Source organism: Lytechinus pictus, chromosome 13, assembly GCF_037042905.1.
Source record: "Lytechinus pictus isolate F3 Inbred chromosome 13, Lp3.0, whole genome shotgun sequence".
NCBI classification, from domain to species: Eukaryota; Metazoa; Echinodermata; class Echinoidea; order Temnopleuroida; family Toxopneustidae; genus Lytechinus; species Lytechinus pictus.
The window spans coordinates 2,677,711-2,695,266 of NC_087257.1; the positions used below are offsets into that span (position 1 = coordinate 2,677,711).

At 37.8% G+C, this 17,556-nt stretch overlaps 1 protein-coding gene across 1 annotated transcript; it reads right to left on the reverse strand.

Moving 5' to 3' along the window:
- Positions 1-7,558: 7,558 nt before the first annotated feature.
- Positions 7,559-17,206, reverse strand: LOC129274771 (uncharacterized). The gene is made up of 6 exons (XM_064108534.1): positions 16,913-17,206; positions 15,196-15,262; positions 14,047-14,199; positions 13,481-13,574; positions 11,833-11,954; positions 7,559-8,893 (listed from the first exon to the last, which is right to left on the reverse strand). The coding sequence occupies exons 1-6, from the start codon at positions 16,988-16,990 to the stop codon at positions 8,163-8,165; spliced, it is 1,245 nt and encodes a 414-aa protein (XP_063964604.1). The 5' UTR covers positions 16,991-17,206; the 3' UTR covers positions 7,559-8,162.
- Positions 17,207-17,556: the final 350 nt, after the last annotated feature.

The following is a 17,556-nucleotide window of genomic DNA, read 5'->3' on the forward strand; positions in this document are numbered from 1 at the left end:
TCGAATTTGAACTGGCAAAACTATGTAAGTCATTTTTTTGTGTTTTTCAGTTTTCTGGAGTTTCTTATAGTTTTAAATGTGCTCTTTCATCTGGCAAAATTTCAAGTTCTAACTATAACTATTTTTTGAGATTCGAAAACCAGTTTCTGTAAAATTGTCTAAAAAATCAGAAGATTTAAAAGGCAGAACTACGTAAGTCGACTTACAAAAGTAGTTTTTCAATTTTTGACGAAAATGAAAAGGCAAAACTACGTAAGTCTACTTACATAGTTTTATTAGAACAATATCTTTGAAAGAAGGAGTTGATTTATCTGGCAAAACTACGTATCTCCCACATTTCTGCATTGTAACTGTCGGGAGAACCGCATTACGCGCAGTTAGCCAATGTTGCTTATAATAAGGAGCCGCCATATAAACTTCCCACGGTCACTGTGGTGCCATGGCTTCAAATTCGTGAGGCTGGAGAGGGAAACGGATTTTGAATTTATCTATAGATAAAATCAAAATTTCCCAACTGAAACAAGGTAAGCTAAACTATTTCGTATACTTTATTGCTTAGATGATAAACATGAGATTTTATCAAAGACTAGATCTACGTTAGATCATACGCATACGTTAGAGGTCTAACACCGTCCGATCATCATTTCTAAACTTTAAGGTAGGCCTAGTAATAAACTACTTCCTGTAGATTTATATGCATATGACTTTTGATCTAACTTTTGAGTTAAATCTAGACTATAGATATACACTGTAATTAGAATTAGTAGCCATTGTGCCATATTTTCCAAAGGGGAAAAAATAGTTTGCGTCAAGACTATGTAACTCTGACTAGAAACACCGACCTGACAGAGTAGGCCTACGTGAAGAATTAACATTTAGAATAAGCAATATGAAACATTACAAGTTAACTTAATTTTATACAAAGTTTTTATAAAAAAAAGACATGATAGCGATCCTAGATCTTTAACAAAGTAGAAGAAGACAGTGAGTCAGCATGGTGCCAACTTCTTGTAAATGATGGGAGCAGTATCTATATCGGCTCCTACTATAGGCCCCCAACGAATAGTAATGACTTAGAAAATCTTAGCAAAAGCCTCGAAAAAATCCAACAAGAAACTAACACACCCTACACCATACTTGGAGGGGATTTTGATATTCCGAATATGTCATGGACTCCAACCGAGGCCACAACCCCACTTCAACGAGACATACTAGGAATTATTGACGAACACAGCTTAGAACAACTCGTCAATTTCACAATACGTCGAGATGCTAGTGGAACCGAAAATATCCTAGACTTGTTTTTCACTACACACCCATCTCTTGTGAAGAACATCCACCCATACCCAGGATTTTCTGACCACAGCGTAGTAATGGTGGAAATCAACATTAAAGCACCCCTGCCTACTAGGCCGCCAAGAGAGATCCACCAATGGAAAAAGATGGATGAGAACAAAATCAAAACAGACGCAGAGAATTTTTGTGTGAACTTTTTGGACTCAAATCCCAGTAGCAAATCAGTCGAAGAGAATTGGTGCAACTTTAGTGAGAAAATGCACGACCTTGTCAACCAACACGTACCGTCAAAAACAGTGTCAGGAAAACCAAGAGTACCCTGGCTAACCCCCAAACTCCAAAAACTTTGCCGCAAGAAGGAGAGGTACTATTCAAAGGCGAAGCAACTCAGAGGACAAGATAGATGGGACAAATACAACAAAATAAAGAGAGTAGTCAATAAAGAACTTAGAAAAGCCCAACGGACATTCATAGCTACTCTTTCAGAAGCCGGTAATAAACAGTTCTGGAAATATATCAAAACCAGGCGCAAAGACAACGTAGGGATCCAGAGCCTTAAGAAGGGAAATGAAATCATCACTGATGACAAAGGGAAAGCAGACGCACTGGCCGAACAGTCCCAGAGCGTCTTCTCCAGGGACGAAACCCAAATCCCCAACCTTCCAACAAGAAACATCCCTGATATGCCAGATATCAACATCACAGTTAGTGGCATCCTCAAGCTATTAAACAAGATAGTCTATCTTGTTATGTCTCAAAGGCCGCAGGACCAGATTGCATACCAAACCGTGTTCTTAAACTTACAGCTGAAGAAATAGCCCCAGTCCTGCAATTCATATTTAAACAGTCATACGACCAAGGGATCCTTCCCGAGGATTGGCGTAAAGCGAACATCGCTGCTATCTACAAGAAGGGTCCTAAAAATGAACCAGCTAATTATCGCCCTATATCCTTGACCAGTGTATGCTGCAAACTTATGGAACATATAGTAGACAGCCATCTAATGACACACCTTACTTCAAACTCAATCCTATCTGAATACCAGCATGCCTTCAGACGGGGTAGATCATGTGACACACAATTAGTTGCCACAATCCATGACCTTGCTACTCATCACAACAACAAGGAGACATGTGACATCGCAATACCCGACTTCAGCAAAGCATTCGATGTCGTTCCCCACAAGAAATTGTTGCAGAAACTTCACTTGTATGGCATCCGTAGCAAGACCCTTGAGTGGATAACATCCTTCCTGACCCAGAGATATCAAAGAACAGTAGTGAATGGTAAAACATCAAAGTGGTTACCAGTCCTAAGCGGTATTCCGCAGGGAACAGTCCTCGGACCCCACCTCTTCATCTTGTATATAAACGACCTCTCAGAAGCAGTTCACAGCACGGCAAGACTGTTCGCAGATGACTGCATACTCTACCAAGCAATATCCAACCCCTCCGATGAAGAATCACTGCAAAAAGACTTGGATAATTTGGTCACATGGGGAAACACATGGGGGATGAAATTCAACGTATCCAAATGCACTGTCATGAGGATCTCCAGAAAGCGAGTACCAGGACATACCAATTACTCACCCCTTGGTCAACAGCTTCAGGAAGTAAATAGTCATCAATACCTAGGAATACATATACAAAACAACCTAAAATGGGATAAGCAGTCACAACAGGCAACCGCTAAAGGTACGAGGGCGTTAAACTTCATCAGAAGGAACTTCTATCACTGCTCTAAAACAGTGAAGGAACGATTATACCACACACTTGTTAGACCCCACCTAGAATATGCTTCGACAGCATGGCACCCAGGCACAGTCAAGAACACCAAATTGCTGGAAATGGTTCAGAGACGAGCCGCCCGGTTCGTCACAGGGAACTACACACGGGGATCCAGTGTTACTAACATAATGACAACACTTGGCTGGATGTCTCTCGAAGAAAGGAGGCGAAATCACCGAATCATCAACTTGTATAAGATCATCCATGGAGAAACTCAACTTGACTTAAATAAATATGCCACAAGAAAAATAACAAGACTAAGTAGATCCCATGATGAACTGTATGTCGTCACTTCAAAGTTCATCACAACTACCCAACTGGCTTATTCCTTCTTCCCTGAAGCAATCTCCCACTGGAATAGTCTCACAGCCGATATGGTATCCTCCAAAAGCACTGACATACTGAAAGTAAAACTAAACATGCAAAACCTGCAACAAAACAAAACAGAGTAATAATACTCCCACTCTCGTCAGCCCTGAGTTACCCTTCCTGGTGGAGGACTTCAGGGAATGAAACTACAAGGTACAAGGTAGATCTACTGATAGACTGAATCACTGATTTTGTTGTTTCAGTCTCAAATTTTCCATAAAAATCAAGCGTGCGGTAATACATCCTTTTCAAGCGACCAAAATATTTCATATGCGAAGGGGGTGCGATTGGAAGCTGACATTGTAAAAAAAAGAACAAACGGATTCGGCGATTTTTGCAACTTTTTTTTATTTGTGTATTTTGGGTGAAAGTTTGATGAATTTTATTAGAATATTTTATTTGATATTGAATTCATAATTTTTTACTAATACCAGGGACTCCCTGGTAATACGATCCATTGTACGTAGTTTTGCCTGATAAAACTTTGCAATGCGAAAGGGCATACGTAGTTTTGCCTGATAAAACTTTGCAATGCGCAAGGACATACGTAGTTTTGCCTGATAAAACTTTGCAATGCGCAGGACATACGTAGTTTTGTCTGATAAAACTTTGCAATGCCCAAGGAATTACGTAGTTTTGCCTGATAAAACTTTGCAATGCGCAGGACATACGTAGTTTTGCCTGATAAAACTTTGCAATGCGCAGGACATACGTAGTTTTGTCTGATAAAACTTTGCAATGCCCAAGGAATTACGTAGTTTTGCCTGATAAAACTTTGCAATGCGCAGGACATACGTAGTTTTGCCTGATAAACTTTGCGATGCGCAGGACATACATAGTTTTGCCTGATAAAAGCTAGGAGTGTAGTCGTCGATTTAATCAGGTAAAAGTACGTAAGTTTTAAAAATTGAAGAAAATTACAAGATTTAATGAAGAAATCAAAAATAAAATTGTCCCAATTCCTTATGTATGTTCCCCAGGACAAAGGAAAACAAAAAAGTTCGATACATCATTCTCCATTTTTTCAAAGAAAGCTAAAGAAGCAATTTTGAATTTTTAAACTCGAATATCTCGGAATCGCATAAAAGGAGATACGTAGTTCTGCCTGATCAAGGCCGTGCTGCAGGAAGACGACATTTTGAAGGGCAAGTCGTATTTTTCATATGAAAGGGCAACTCTTAAACAATCTACTGCAATTTTTTAGAAGTCTGTAGCATGCAGGATGCGGGAGTTAGGACGAGATTAGGAATGGACATGAAATTTACAAAATGGCGCCTGGATGGTCATGCATGAGTGATTTTGGAAAATGAAATAGAAGTTGCACAACTAGGGGTGCTGGGGACTATGCTTGCCAAATTTGGATGAATTTGGATGAGGGAGGTGGCCTGGGCAGAGTTAACAAACTCTATGTGTTAAGTGAATGGGGTTTTGGGCAGAAGACGAAGAAGAAGATTGCGGAATAGGAATAAGGAACAACAACAATGCATTGTCGCCATTGATGGCGTCAATGCAATAAAGAATCGAATGAAGAAAGAGGGGCCTTGGTCGGGTACCCCTCATATTCAATATTTGAGTCGTCTCCTATTGAAATACCCTTGCCCCCCCCCCCTGTTGTTAAATTAAACAAACACGCGCTTACTGACATGGATTAATTCTTAATAGGTACATCTTACATTATGGTGTGACCTTTCATGTCAGCGTTTTATTGATCGTATAGCAATACCAGTTGTTCGCTATCTCTAGTTTAGTAGTCAAGCCGGTCTTGGTCCACTTGGAGGTGATACACATCCCAATTGCAGGACATAAGACGGCGTGAAGACGCCTTCAAATCACACTGAAAGGTGGACTCAGACCGATGTGGCGTCAGTCTGATGATGATGATGACGATGATGATCCACAGCATTTATTTTGCGCCATTTATCTGTAAAAAACATTCAAAGGCGCTGGCTCATCCAATAGGTTAATCACTACACATCTGCCGAAATAAGTGAGTTTTGAGAGACTGTTTAAAGAGTTCTATGCTGTGAATTTCACGAAGTGAAGAAGGGAGGGAGTTCCAAAGGCGTGGAGCAATAGAAGAAAATGCACGGTCTCCAAATCCCCTTAGGTGTGTGATGGGTACATGAAGAGTGATGCCAGTACCAGATGAGCGCAAGCCAGGACATACACGGCGCTGTTCTATAAGGGAAGTCAGGTATCCTGGAGCTACACCATGCACAGCCTTGAAACACCTTGAAAGCCTGGCAATAAAAAAGAGGGATGCGATACTCACAAGTCCAGCCGCTTCCAAGGCCGGGCATCCGTCCACTTTCAGCGTATGTGTATCATCACCTGAGCCATGTCACTGAACAATAATTTGTGTATAAAATTAGTGTGCATATACACACCAGAGTATGTGTTTTTCTACTATTTGTACCTAATCTACCGTAGATGTTGAAGAAGTAATAACGAATTGGTGTTCTTGCACGTCTTCGTCTTTGCTTTAAAGTCTTTTCTTGAAAATGTTTGATTCTATCTGTAAAGCAAAAACGAAAACTGAAACAAATCAGAATCAGTGTTCAATTTTCGTTTTTGTCTGAACGTACAGTAAGAACTATAAATCAGGTGCAAGTAATACAGCATTTAAATTTCTTGATTTAAACAATATAAACAAAAATAAGTAGTCTCATAAATGTCAAATTTTTATCTTAAAGATATTTTTTTTAATATAGAAAACGGTCAAACGAAAAAACACATTTTTTTTAAATAGATTTTATTCCTGACAAAAATCTTTAATAAACAAACGTTTTTCTGTTTAACATAACAAATTCAGTGCCAGTTTTGTATCAATATTCTGTTTTTATATTTCCGTTTTCAAATCAGAAAAAAAAACGTATTGTCTGAGAGTACCTTGATTGTAATGACGTCAAAGCAAACGTAAAATTTTGGCTTTGATCTGAAACTAATTTGGACATTACTCGAAAATAAAGGCTTAATCAGCCCAAATCGTTATTAGTGCTCAGATAATTTGAATACGAAATGAAAATATACTTTTTATTCACAGGCAATAAGCAAAGTGCATTGTTTCCCCAAATCTGATTGTGGACTAGTCGTAAGATGTGCGAAGAAGGCCTTTCGCCACTCGTAAAATAAAAACATCTACATGAATCACCCATTAGATTCCAGTTTCACAAAGTCTTTTAATGATAAAAATGCACAATTCTATACTCAGCCAAACAAACAAAATGATTGCAGTAGATTTAAACTGCTCTTACAAATCCATTACAATAAGTTCTAGGAAACAAGCCCCTTATCCCTATATTCAACAACAAGGAACTGCCAGTAGGCCTAATGGGCTATTCTCATTTCGTTTTTTTTTTAACTAGACGATCCATTAAATGATGATGATGATGATGATAATAATGATAATAATAATAATTGTTATTTATATATGCACTATACACAAAATTATCACAGCGCGTACAATTGTCAGATATAGAATATAAATAGAAATCTTAAGTAACACAAAAAAAATATACACTCTAAAAAACGAAGAGCTAATTTAGCTCTTAAAGAGCGTGTACAGTGACTGCACTTCGGGTTGCTGATTTGTCTAGTCCAAATTAGCTCTTCGTCTTTTAGAGTGTAATTGTGTACATTTAATTGAATCACCTATTTGTATTCTCAGCTGCGCCATGTGAGACCTGGTGGCCTCTTGATTGCTGCTTCGTTCACCAACAGTTTAAGGGACAAGCCCGGTCAGCACATCATTCACAAAAGCTCTAGTATAGCGCTTGAGGCCACCAGACCCCAGACGGGTCCATAAACTGACAAGGGTACTCGTTTCATGAATGCTTGTTAATAACAGATGCATAATAAATACTATCAGCCAATCAGATTGAAGGATTTCAGTAGCCTTAAACTAAACCGGCTCCCCTCCTCCTGGCACACACACAACCCCCGATGGAGAGAGAGAAAAAAGTTCACATACATAAGCAAACACACAACGCACATGCTACCTATCATTAAATTGTCTATGCATGCACCCTTACACGCACCCCAAACACATCCACATATCCATTCAAAACCAGCATAAGTTAATATTCACACAAATGAGTTTTTTTTTTGGTTATACATAGTTCCTTCTGGTTAAAGCTGTTTTAACACTTTGAAGGGATCAGAAAATACAACATAGACGTTTATCAAAAATGGTAAACAAAAATAATGAGAACACACAAAACCAATTCAGAGCATTTTCAAACTCTTTAAAAAAGAAAGGGTTTCAATTTTTAAAAAGTAGTTAAAGAATATAAAAACAAGTAAAAATCTGAGACTGTGTCATCATGAAAGAGTGTCTTAGAATAAAAGTACTTCTTATGATAAGAACGTTATTTCGTCTACGTAATTTCTCTACGGTATACCCTGCATATCATATGCATGTAGATTACCAAACATTATATTCTGCCATTCCAACCCCCAATCATACGACTTACTTTCCCATGTCACACTTAGACCGTCTTTAAGTCATAATTATTGACTTTTCCATAGAAGGGCGAAGAACTCCGAAAGGATTTGCGGTATACTATACTATTTGAGAAATATAACGTAAACATTGATAATTTACGAGCGGCGCCATTTTTGTTGTTGTTTTAACTATAACCACACACAGTTCTACGATAGACTATTCATGCATGACCTCTATGATGACGTGATTACTAAATTCTAACTGAATCATAATCTAGATACCGACTCGTAGGACGGTGTTGGCGTAGTCTCATCTAGGTTATCGGTTGGTCGAATATCAAATTTTGAATCCATAGCTTTGTCATAGGCCGGCGGAGCTGTTCTGTCTCCACGCGACAGAGGCGATGACGGTGGGGGCACTGTCGGTGTCATACGCGAAAGCATCGGTAATGACCTATCAGAGGTTACGTTACCGGCCCGTGCTGGTGGCTCAGATGGCGGCGCTGATGGAGTAACCCTTGGCTGATGATTTGGATCAGCACTTCCGCGGGTAACTGGACCCCGATTTAGAGGTTCCTGTGATTCAGGCTCACAATGTGATATCCTTTCCCTCCTCTCGCGTCGCTTTCTGCGCAGTTCTCTACAGGTTACACATCGGTAAATATAGGCAAAGCATGACTGGATAGCTCGTCCTAAAACACACAACCACTCGTATATCTGTGCAGGTCCGCGGCGTATACAGTCCCACAATCGCCCCGGCGAGTCGCATATACAGTTGCAAATACAAGTTATTGAACGTTCACATCTGTATGGTCCACAACATATGAACAGGATGATGCCCAAAACGATCAGGAGGGGGACCACTAATAACGTGATTCTTCCTGCATCCCAAGGTGATCCCGGTGGATAGAATCCATAATAATCATCATAATCATCATCATCCCACCAATTACTCTCAGGAGGGGTCGGAGGAGGAGATGGCGTCTCATCGGGGCGATCTGAAATATTATAAACGTAAAAAAGGTCGTCGAAATATTTATGAATATTTGAATTCATTTTGGAGTTACTTATCATACGTTATGTATGCATGTTCCAGTTGCGTACAGTGAGTGAAAGTGGCGGGGCCATGGACCCCAAAGAATTCAATGACCAAGTAAAACAAAACAAAACAAAAATAGAAAGAGAAGAAAAGGGAAATGGGTGAACTATGATAATATACAGGGCGTCTCAGAAAAAAGGAAACCGGGATTCCCTCATATTTTTCTTCAAAGGCATATTAATTATGATATTTCATTTACATCATCGTACAATTCGAATATTCTTCTATATATTTTGATATCTAATATGTGACGAACGCTTCGCGCATTAACGAGCAAAACGGGTTTGAAATTTTAATGTCAAAATCAGTTTGCGCAGAAAAATTTGACAAGATTGATTCGTGATAAAAAAAACCGCGCTTATTTGACGATTGACTCATTGGCATTTCTTTTGTATTATTTGTAAAGCCCCTTTCACAATTGACGTACGACCACTTGCGACCTTTTGGTCGTGCGACAGGCTGCAACAGGCATCAATCGCCAGTCATCTTATAATATCGCACAGAGGCTTTCACAGTTGCAACAGCTGTCGTACAACAAAAACAACCAGTAAAACCATTGCACGAGTAAGTCGCTTATGATCCTATTGTGCTCGTGCGATCACATGCGAGTGTTGCACGAGGGATTGCGAGGGGAACGGTCGCACACAACGGTAGTGCAATGTTGTAAGCCGTTGCGATCGGTCTTGCAACAGTCTTATGGCCCATCATATTATCGCACCCAGTCGCAAGACAGGTCTCTGTACATGTAGGTCGCTAGCACATGTGCAAGTGTTGTACGACCTCCAGTCGAGTAAATGCGACTACTTAGTTGTGCCACCTCTCGCACCAAGTCGTGCAACGTTGAACAACACTCCCACGATGATCGCCCGACCGATGGTACGACCCCGGATCCGAGCTGATGCGAGTGAATCGGTCGTATTTGATCGCGTTCGGATTTTGAACATGTTCAAAGTTCAGATGTGACCAGTCACGACCACCTCGAGTTCGTGCGACCGTCTACAGCGACTGCGAGTGCTCGCAAGTCACCAAGAGATCGATCGTGCAACAGCAGGAAAAAACTGTTGCAGGCGGTCGTAAACTGGTCAGATGTCAATTGTGAAAGGGGCTGTACGGTCGCATACATGCGAATGCAACGGTAGTGGAATGTTGTAAGCCGTAATTTCGATTGGTCTTGCAACAGTCTTATATTATCGCAACCAGTCGCAAGACTGGTCTCTGTAGGTATTTAGCGCATGTGCAAGTGTTGTACGACCTCCAGTCGACGAAATGCGACTATACGTAGTTGTGTCACCTCTCGCACCAAGTCGTACAACGTTGAACAACACTCACACGATGATCGCCCGACCGATGGTACGACCTGATGCGAGTAAATCAATCGTATTTGATCGCGTTTGGATTTTGAACATGTTCAAATTCAGATGCGACCAGTCACGACCACCTCCGTCCACCTCAAATTCGTGCGTTCGTCTAAAACCACTGCGAGTGCTCGCAAGACACCAAGAGATCGATCGTGCAACAACAAGAAAAAACTGTTGCAGGCGGTCGTAAACAGGTCGTACGTCAATTGTGAAAGGGGCTTTAAGTATCTCTCGCTGATCTCCGAAATGAGTGTGGATTCACATTAACACGTGAGTTTCTGCGCAAATTGTTTCTGATAGGCCTCAATATTTTTAAACCTTCCACACTTGAATGATTTGCTCAGCTGTTGGTCTCAAATTAAAGATTAGATTCCACTCTTGCTTACCGTAAGTATCAAATTCAAAGTAAAAACATGTTCAATAATTGAGAAATCTATGTCTAAAAACGGGTTTCCTTTTTTGTGGGACGCACTGCATATTGAATATTATGCCAAAATCTTTCACAACATTTTATTTTTGTCAAAAAGATGTAAAAAAAAGAAAAATGCTTGCTTTCTTCGCTCGCACACAGCTTTAAGAAATTATGCACAATATGCTACATGTACGTCTGGCACTATCATTTTTTTTTTTGCTTATTTAGTATTAAAGTCACTGGCATGTTTAGCAATGAGAAGTGGACATTTCTACTACCATTACTTTGCAATTCCCTGTTAAGTAGCCAGACTAGATTTACGTTATAAGAGCAAGGTCTACAATAATTATACTCCTTTTCATAACGTTAACTCATTTTAATACCAAAATATACAGTATCTCGGTAATGTAGTGTTATATATAAGAATTGTAGGAGCAATTACATTCATTTATTTAGTTATTTCCTCTTTAAGATTGATTGATTGATTGATTGATAACGAATTTATTCATTCCAAAAATTTAACAAGGGTACAAAGTAAAGCACAATATAATATAACAGTATGAAATGAAATAGAAACCTTCTGAAAAGCAAAGCTTGTTGTTGAAGGTTTCCTTCAACAACTTTAACAACTTTCCTTAAGGATATTCATATTCCTTAAGGATATTCATAGTATAGAATGATCAAGAATATTCCAGAATGTCTCAGTAAAGCTTTGTTAGGCATGCTATTCAATGAGATAGAATAATCTTTGTTATTTCTGGAATGTACTAACTAGACAGACAATAGACTGCTATAGTGGCAGTGAAAAGGACAATAGGATTAGCTACGTTGTTTACATTCACTGAGGTCATTCAAGAGTCTTCTAAAATTAAACTGCTCTAGAAATTGGCAGAATTTTCTTTTTGTAGACAATACTAGAAGCTTCCAGAATAGTGAATAATTTGTATATAAACTGGTAGTTTCTTCAAGGACATCATCATATTTACTTATTCATCAGTTATTATCATGCATTTCCTGACGAATGAAAATGATTACATTCCGAGATATATTTTTTGGGGAAAAACTAACCTTTATCTATCTTGCAGATGAATTTGAGTCTAGAATCAAGACAATCTGATATGTTCCATATTCCATTTCTTTCAAGATCAATTACTGAGCACTTGCTAGTACTAAGCGTTTCATATCTAAAGCTGGAAACAAAAAAAGGGAAATAAAGGATTACATACAAAACAAGGATAGAAAGTATTTGTCCATTTTGCCCACACAGAGCCATGATTATGACGAATTGTACGGGATAAGGGCAAGAGATCTTGTGTGTGTGTGTGCATGTAGTGTGCGTGCCTAGTGGTTTAAAACAATAATCAATATTTTTTTTCCTTTATCCCTTGTCAAATTAATGACATTATTTATAGACGTGAGAATGATATGCATCGAATTTCAATTTGCACGATTCACATAATAAAGCTTTAACTCACGCCCTGAATTTCGAAATTCAAAGGAGATTTCAATCAGGTATTGATTTTGTAATTTTTCTGTCATGAGAGAATAGCTTTCTTCAATATTAATACATTAGTCCGATACAAATGCACTTTCACTCTTTGGTTATGAACTTGATATTAACCTGTCAATTTGAAGGGGAATCCAACCTCAGTCATAACATGTGGTGTCAGAGAGGAGAAATATAAGTTTAAACAGAAGTTAACACAGAATGTTGAAAGGTTAAAGAAATCGGACAAGCAATAAGAAAGTTATGGCCGTTTTAAAATTGAGATCCCTATGCCTATATAATTACAAAATGGGTAAGTATTAGGGACAACTTTCACATAAACCATGTAGGCCTACTTAATTATCAGGGAAATGGGATTTGTTCCCCTGGGTCTGTAACGAAAACAAAACTCAGGTAGCAAATATTTGTTGTCCTCTTGAACGAAAAATATAACTTAAAGTAAAACTTTTTGAAAAAATATAACACTTTAGCCATTTCATGTATTGGTGTAAATGGAAGAGTTGTCCTTGCCTTATCACTATGACATCACCAATGCGGCCAATTTGAAGGCTCCATGGGTATAGTGATTGCCATTTTTTAACTCATTACAAAAAAACCCATAAATGGTGACTTTTATCTAAAAACTTTTTTATATTGTTTATCCAATATTGTTAAAACTTTTCCTATGCTGTCTGATTGTTCTTTTTCCTAAAGAACAATTTTGATATAGTTTGGATCCCCCTTTAAATGAGATTTGACTTTTGACGGAGTTGGATTACTAGGCTAACAAATAATGCGACAGTCGCTCTAATGGAAACGACTACAGACACATGCAAGCTATTACACTACTTAAAAAGACATGCAAATGGTAGGTTGGAGTCGGTTTTGTTGTAACTTCTGCATCAATAGGGAATTTTTGCAACATTAAGCAGACGTTTTCTATAACGCAGAGAATGTATTGTCAAAAGCCCTTCAATTACAAAACAGCCTTTATAGAAAATCCGCGAATCAATACAGCAGTGGCGTCCTGGACTCTGGACCAACGACATAATTGCAATTTCTCGTCCGATCCGAATCTTCGGACGATCTGCTGTCCCGGTCGCCAACTTTCGATAAAAAGCTGTCAATTGTGATTTGACTCGCATCTTCAAAGAAATTGCTACATTGTAGAAGCTTCTGCGCAATGATTCCGAAAATATGATGTTACTACAGACCAGCATAAGAACTTACCCGTTGTAGAATTGTTCAGAACTCGATCCATCCAACCATCGTCCTGTAGAATCCATTCCTATCCAGGCTAAAGGTGTCAGATCTTTGAACATCGCTAAGGAAAGCAAATGATAGCGATTGTTTCACTTACATGTATCTTTGTTTGAAAGGGATTTTGACATTCTGTATCTGCAATCATAACTACGACTGATGTTTATTTACCATTTCCCGTGAAAAAAGGTAGCAAACCCTCTTTAAAAATATATAAATGTTATGATTGGCCTAACTGGAATCAATGTTATCTTTCGTTAGCCTTTATATCGTGCGATGTAGTCTTCAAATCCTACGCTGAATACTTCTACTATCATACTAATGCTGTTACTTATACTACTATCTCTACACTTCTACTACTACTACTTCTACTACTACTACTATATTACTACTACTACTACTGCTACTATTACTACTACTACTACTATACTACTACTATTTCTCCTACTACTAATATTATAACTGCTGCTACTACTACTGCTACTTTACATTCTGTCAATATTACCATCTGCTTTATTCACCGACTAGCACCTTACCTACTAGTAAGTCATTCTCCTGTCTGTTGACTATGGAAGTCAAGAAACCTCCATCAAATTTACACTGTGATCCTGCTAGTTGCCATGACAAACTTTCATTGTACAGTTTGTAACAGTATCTCGGACGAATAATCCAGTCATTAGGACAGGTCACTGTGCGATATTATATAAAAAGAGGAATAGTAGGCTAATAGTTAAATAAAAGAGGGAAACACTCTGAATCTAAATAATTATTTATTTATTTGGGTTGGTTCAACTATTTACACGCAAAACTTAAGGCATCAAAGATGAATAAAAGCAAAAACAGTGCAGAATGAATATATGTTTACAAAAATCCTTGAAATTGGCGGGCAACATATAATTTAATAAATTGTCTTAAAGAAGAAGAGAACAGCAGCAACAACAATTAATAATATCGAGTATAGTCATGGCCGTAGGCAGCGGGGATGGGGGCAAGAGAGGGACAGTTGCCCCCCCCCCACCCCCCCCCCCCACCGAAATATTGAAAACTTACATTATTTTACTGAAAATTTTCACAAAATTCACAAAAGGTATGCACGAAATTTTTCAATTTCACTTTACAATATGCAAAAGTGCTTTCGAGGTATTTTTTTTTTCGAAAAACGGTATGTGTCCTGCCCCCAGCCAAAAAATTATGCGCGCGGCCATGGCATATAGTAACTGTATATGTATATATTTATATATAAATTTTGGGATGGACACAGGTAAAAAATGTGACAAGCCAAAAAAAAAAAAAGGTTATCAACCTAAATTTTTGCAAACACAAAAAGTTGAACTTTGTCGGGATTACCATCGCTTATCCACACACCACTTTATTTCAGGTCTTTGTTTACTTTCATACATTTTGAGCCGATAAGTCATCATTAATCTGTTTGTGAAGAAAATCTAACTGATTTCTCCTTCAAAGTACATGCATTGAAGCTTATTAAATGCAGTAGATCACCAATTTTTTTTTATATTTTGACAAGCCAAAAAAAAAAAAAAAAAAAAAGGTCATCAACCTAAATTTTAGATGGGGGGGGGGGTCCACGTGAAAGCAAAATTATTGCTTTGATGTCGATACTATTCCTCTCTATAAAGAATAAAATTTGGTTTATCAGCAATGAAAATCACAATGAAAATACATGCCTTGGCCAAAAGAGGCAGAAAATAGTATGGGTAGAATGAATGCAAGGAAGAGTGGCCTCCATCGAACCTAGTAATGAGAAAAATATATATATTATAAGCTTGACAACCGAGATGATAATAACATGAGCCCTTTTTATATTTTATGGGATTTTTTTACTGTACTTTACTGAAATAATACCTTTCCGTTTATAATTGCAAAGTGGTTATAAACATTTTTGTTTTAAGCGCTATATAATAGGCTATATCATTGTTAATATTCATATTGTTTCATCATGTATTTCCCATATACGCAAAGCTACTACGGCTACTACTACTACGACTACTACTACTTCTACAACTACTTCTACTACTACTACTACTACTACTACTACTATGAATACTGCTACTACTACTGCTACTACTACTTCTTAATGCTACTGTTTTAGGTGATGTTTATAATCACAATATTAATATTACCATTATTACTTTTACTAGTACCACCACAATTACCACTACTTCTAATACCACTACTACTACTACTACTACTACTACTTCTACTACTACTACTACAGCAACTACAACAAACACTACCACTACTATTACTGCTACTATAACTACTACTACTACTATTACTGACACCACTACTTTAGATACTAGTATACACTACACTAGTACCCCTGTATACTACCATTACTATTAATACCCCTTCCCTTACTACTTCTATTACTACTACTACTACTACTACTACTACTACTACTACTACTGCTACTACTACTACTACCACTACTACTGACACCAAAACTGTACATACTAGTATATACTACACTAGTACTCCTTTATACCATTATTACTATCAATACCCCTTCTCTTACTACTTCTATTACTACTACCTACTACTACTAGTACTACTGATGCCACTACTTTAGATACTAGTATATACTACACTAGTCATGCTAGTACTCCTGTGTACTATTACTATGTACTATTACTATTAATACCCATTCTCTTACTACTACTACTACCACTTCTATTATTACTAATACCACTACTTAAAATACTGGTATGTACTACACTAGTACTCCTATATACTTCTATTACTATTAATACCCCTTCTCTTACTACAACTACTACTACTACCTACTACTACTTCTACTACTACTATTACTACTGATACAATTACTTCAGATACTAGTATATACTACACTCCTATATACTTCTATTACCATTAATACCCCTTCTCTTACTACAACAGCAACCACTACTAGTACCTACTACTACCAGTACTACTACTACTACAACTTTTACTACTGATACCACTACTTCAGATACTAGTATATACTACACTAGTTCTATCGTATATATTATTACTATTGATACCCCTTCTCCTACGTCTTATATTATTACTTCTACTACTATTGCTGCTACTACTACTACTACTACTACTCCTCCTCCTCCCCCTCCTACTACTATTACTACTACTTCTACTACCACAACTACCACTACTACTATTATTACTACTGCTACAGCTGTTGTTTATAATCACATTAATATATCACCAATATTACTATCACTACTATTAAACATTATATAATCTGTTTTAATATCATATGCTCTTTCACCAATGCCATTTAGGAGCACAGAGCTGAGCCAATGTATTTTTATGACGCCTGTAATATTCCCATTTGTCACACACGATCATTTCATATCCATACGAGTACCCATGCCTCTATTTACCTACCTGAATAGAAACACCATCAGTAGAACCGTCCGTCCTTGTCATATTCCTCCATTGTGCATGCACAGCCCAGATATCCATGGGAGAAGGCACAATATGGTGAACAACTATCAAATTCAAAATTCAGCTTGCCATAGTTTCAGTAAGAATTCAGATTCAATCTTATTCCAAAGGTTTTCATGTATGGGAGAGTTCTGAACGTATTTGACATATCAGCTAGGTTGATATCAATTAACACTGCACGTTTCTTGTTCAATTAAAGTGCTAGGTTACATAGACGCGCTTACACGCATGACTAAGCTAATATTCATATCTTTATTGCGTTGCTTCACTTATGAAGAATAGTACAGTAAATAGCGATTCTCGATTGAGTAAATATTGCTATTTCCATGGAAACACGGTCGGGATCATGAGTAAATCGAGAGAATAAAGGGGGAATGAAGCAGGAAATGAGAGAAACCTTCAAACCATGTTGACAGTTACACACAAATTTAAGAAAGGATAAATTGTTATAATTGCTATAATTTGTCTTTTTCGGTTCTATATTTTTTATTTTTGAACAAAATTATTATTACGACCCATTATTTATTTGTTGTAATTTTGTAATGTAACTAAGATAGGGGCTTGCCTCGTCTACAAGCTTGGTT

Excerpts from the sequence above, each read along its gene's own strand:
- LOC129274771 (XM_064108534.1), bottom strand. The coding sequence starts at position 16,990 with ATGGATATCTGGGCTGTGCATGCACAATGGAGGAATATGACAAGGACG. Across the intron at positions 14,200-15,195 it reads TTCTGCCTCTTTTGGCCAAG|TGACCTGTCCTAATGACTGG; the intron begins GCATGTATTTTC and ends AATATCGCACAG. Across the intron at positions 13,575-14,046 it reads GGAGAATGACTTACTAGTAG|CGATGTTCAAAGATCTGACA; the intron begins GTAAGGTGCTAG and ends TGCTTTCCTTAG.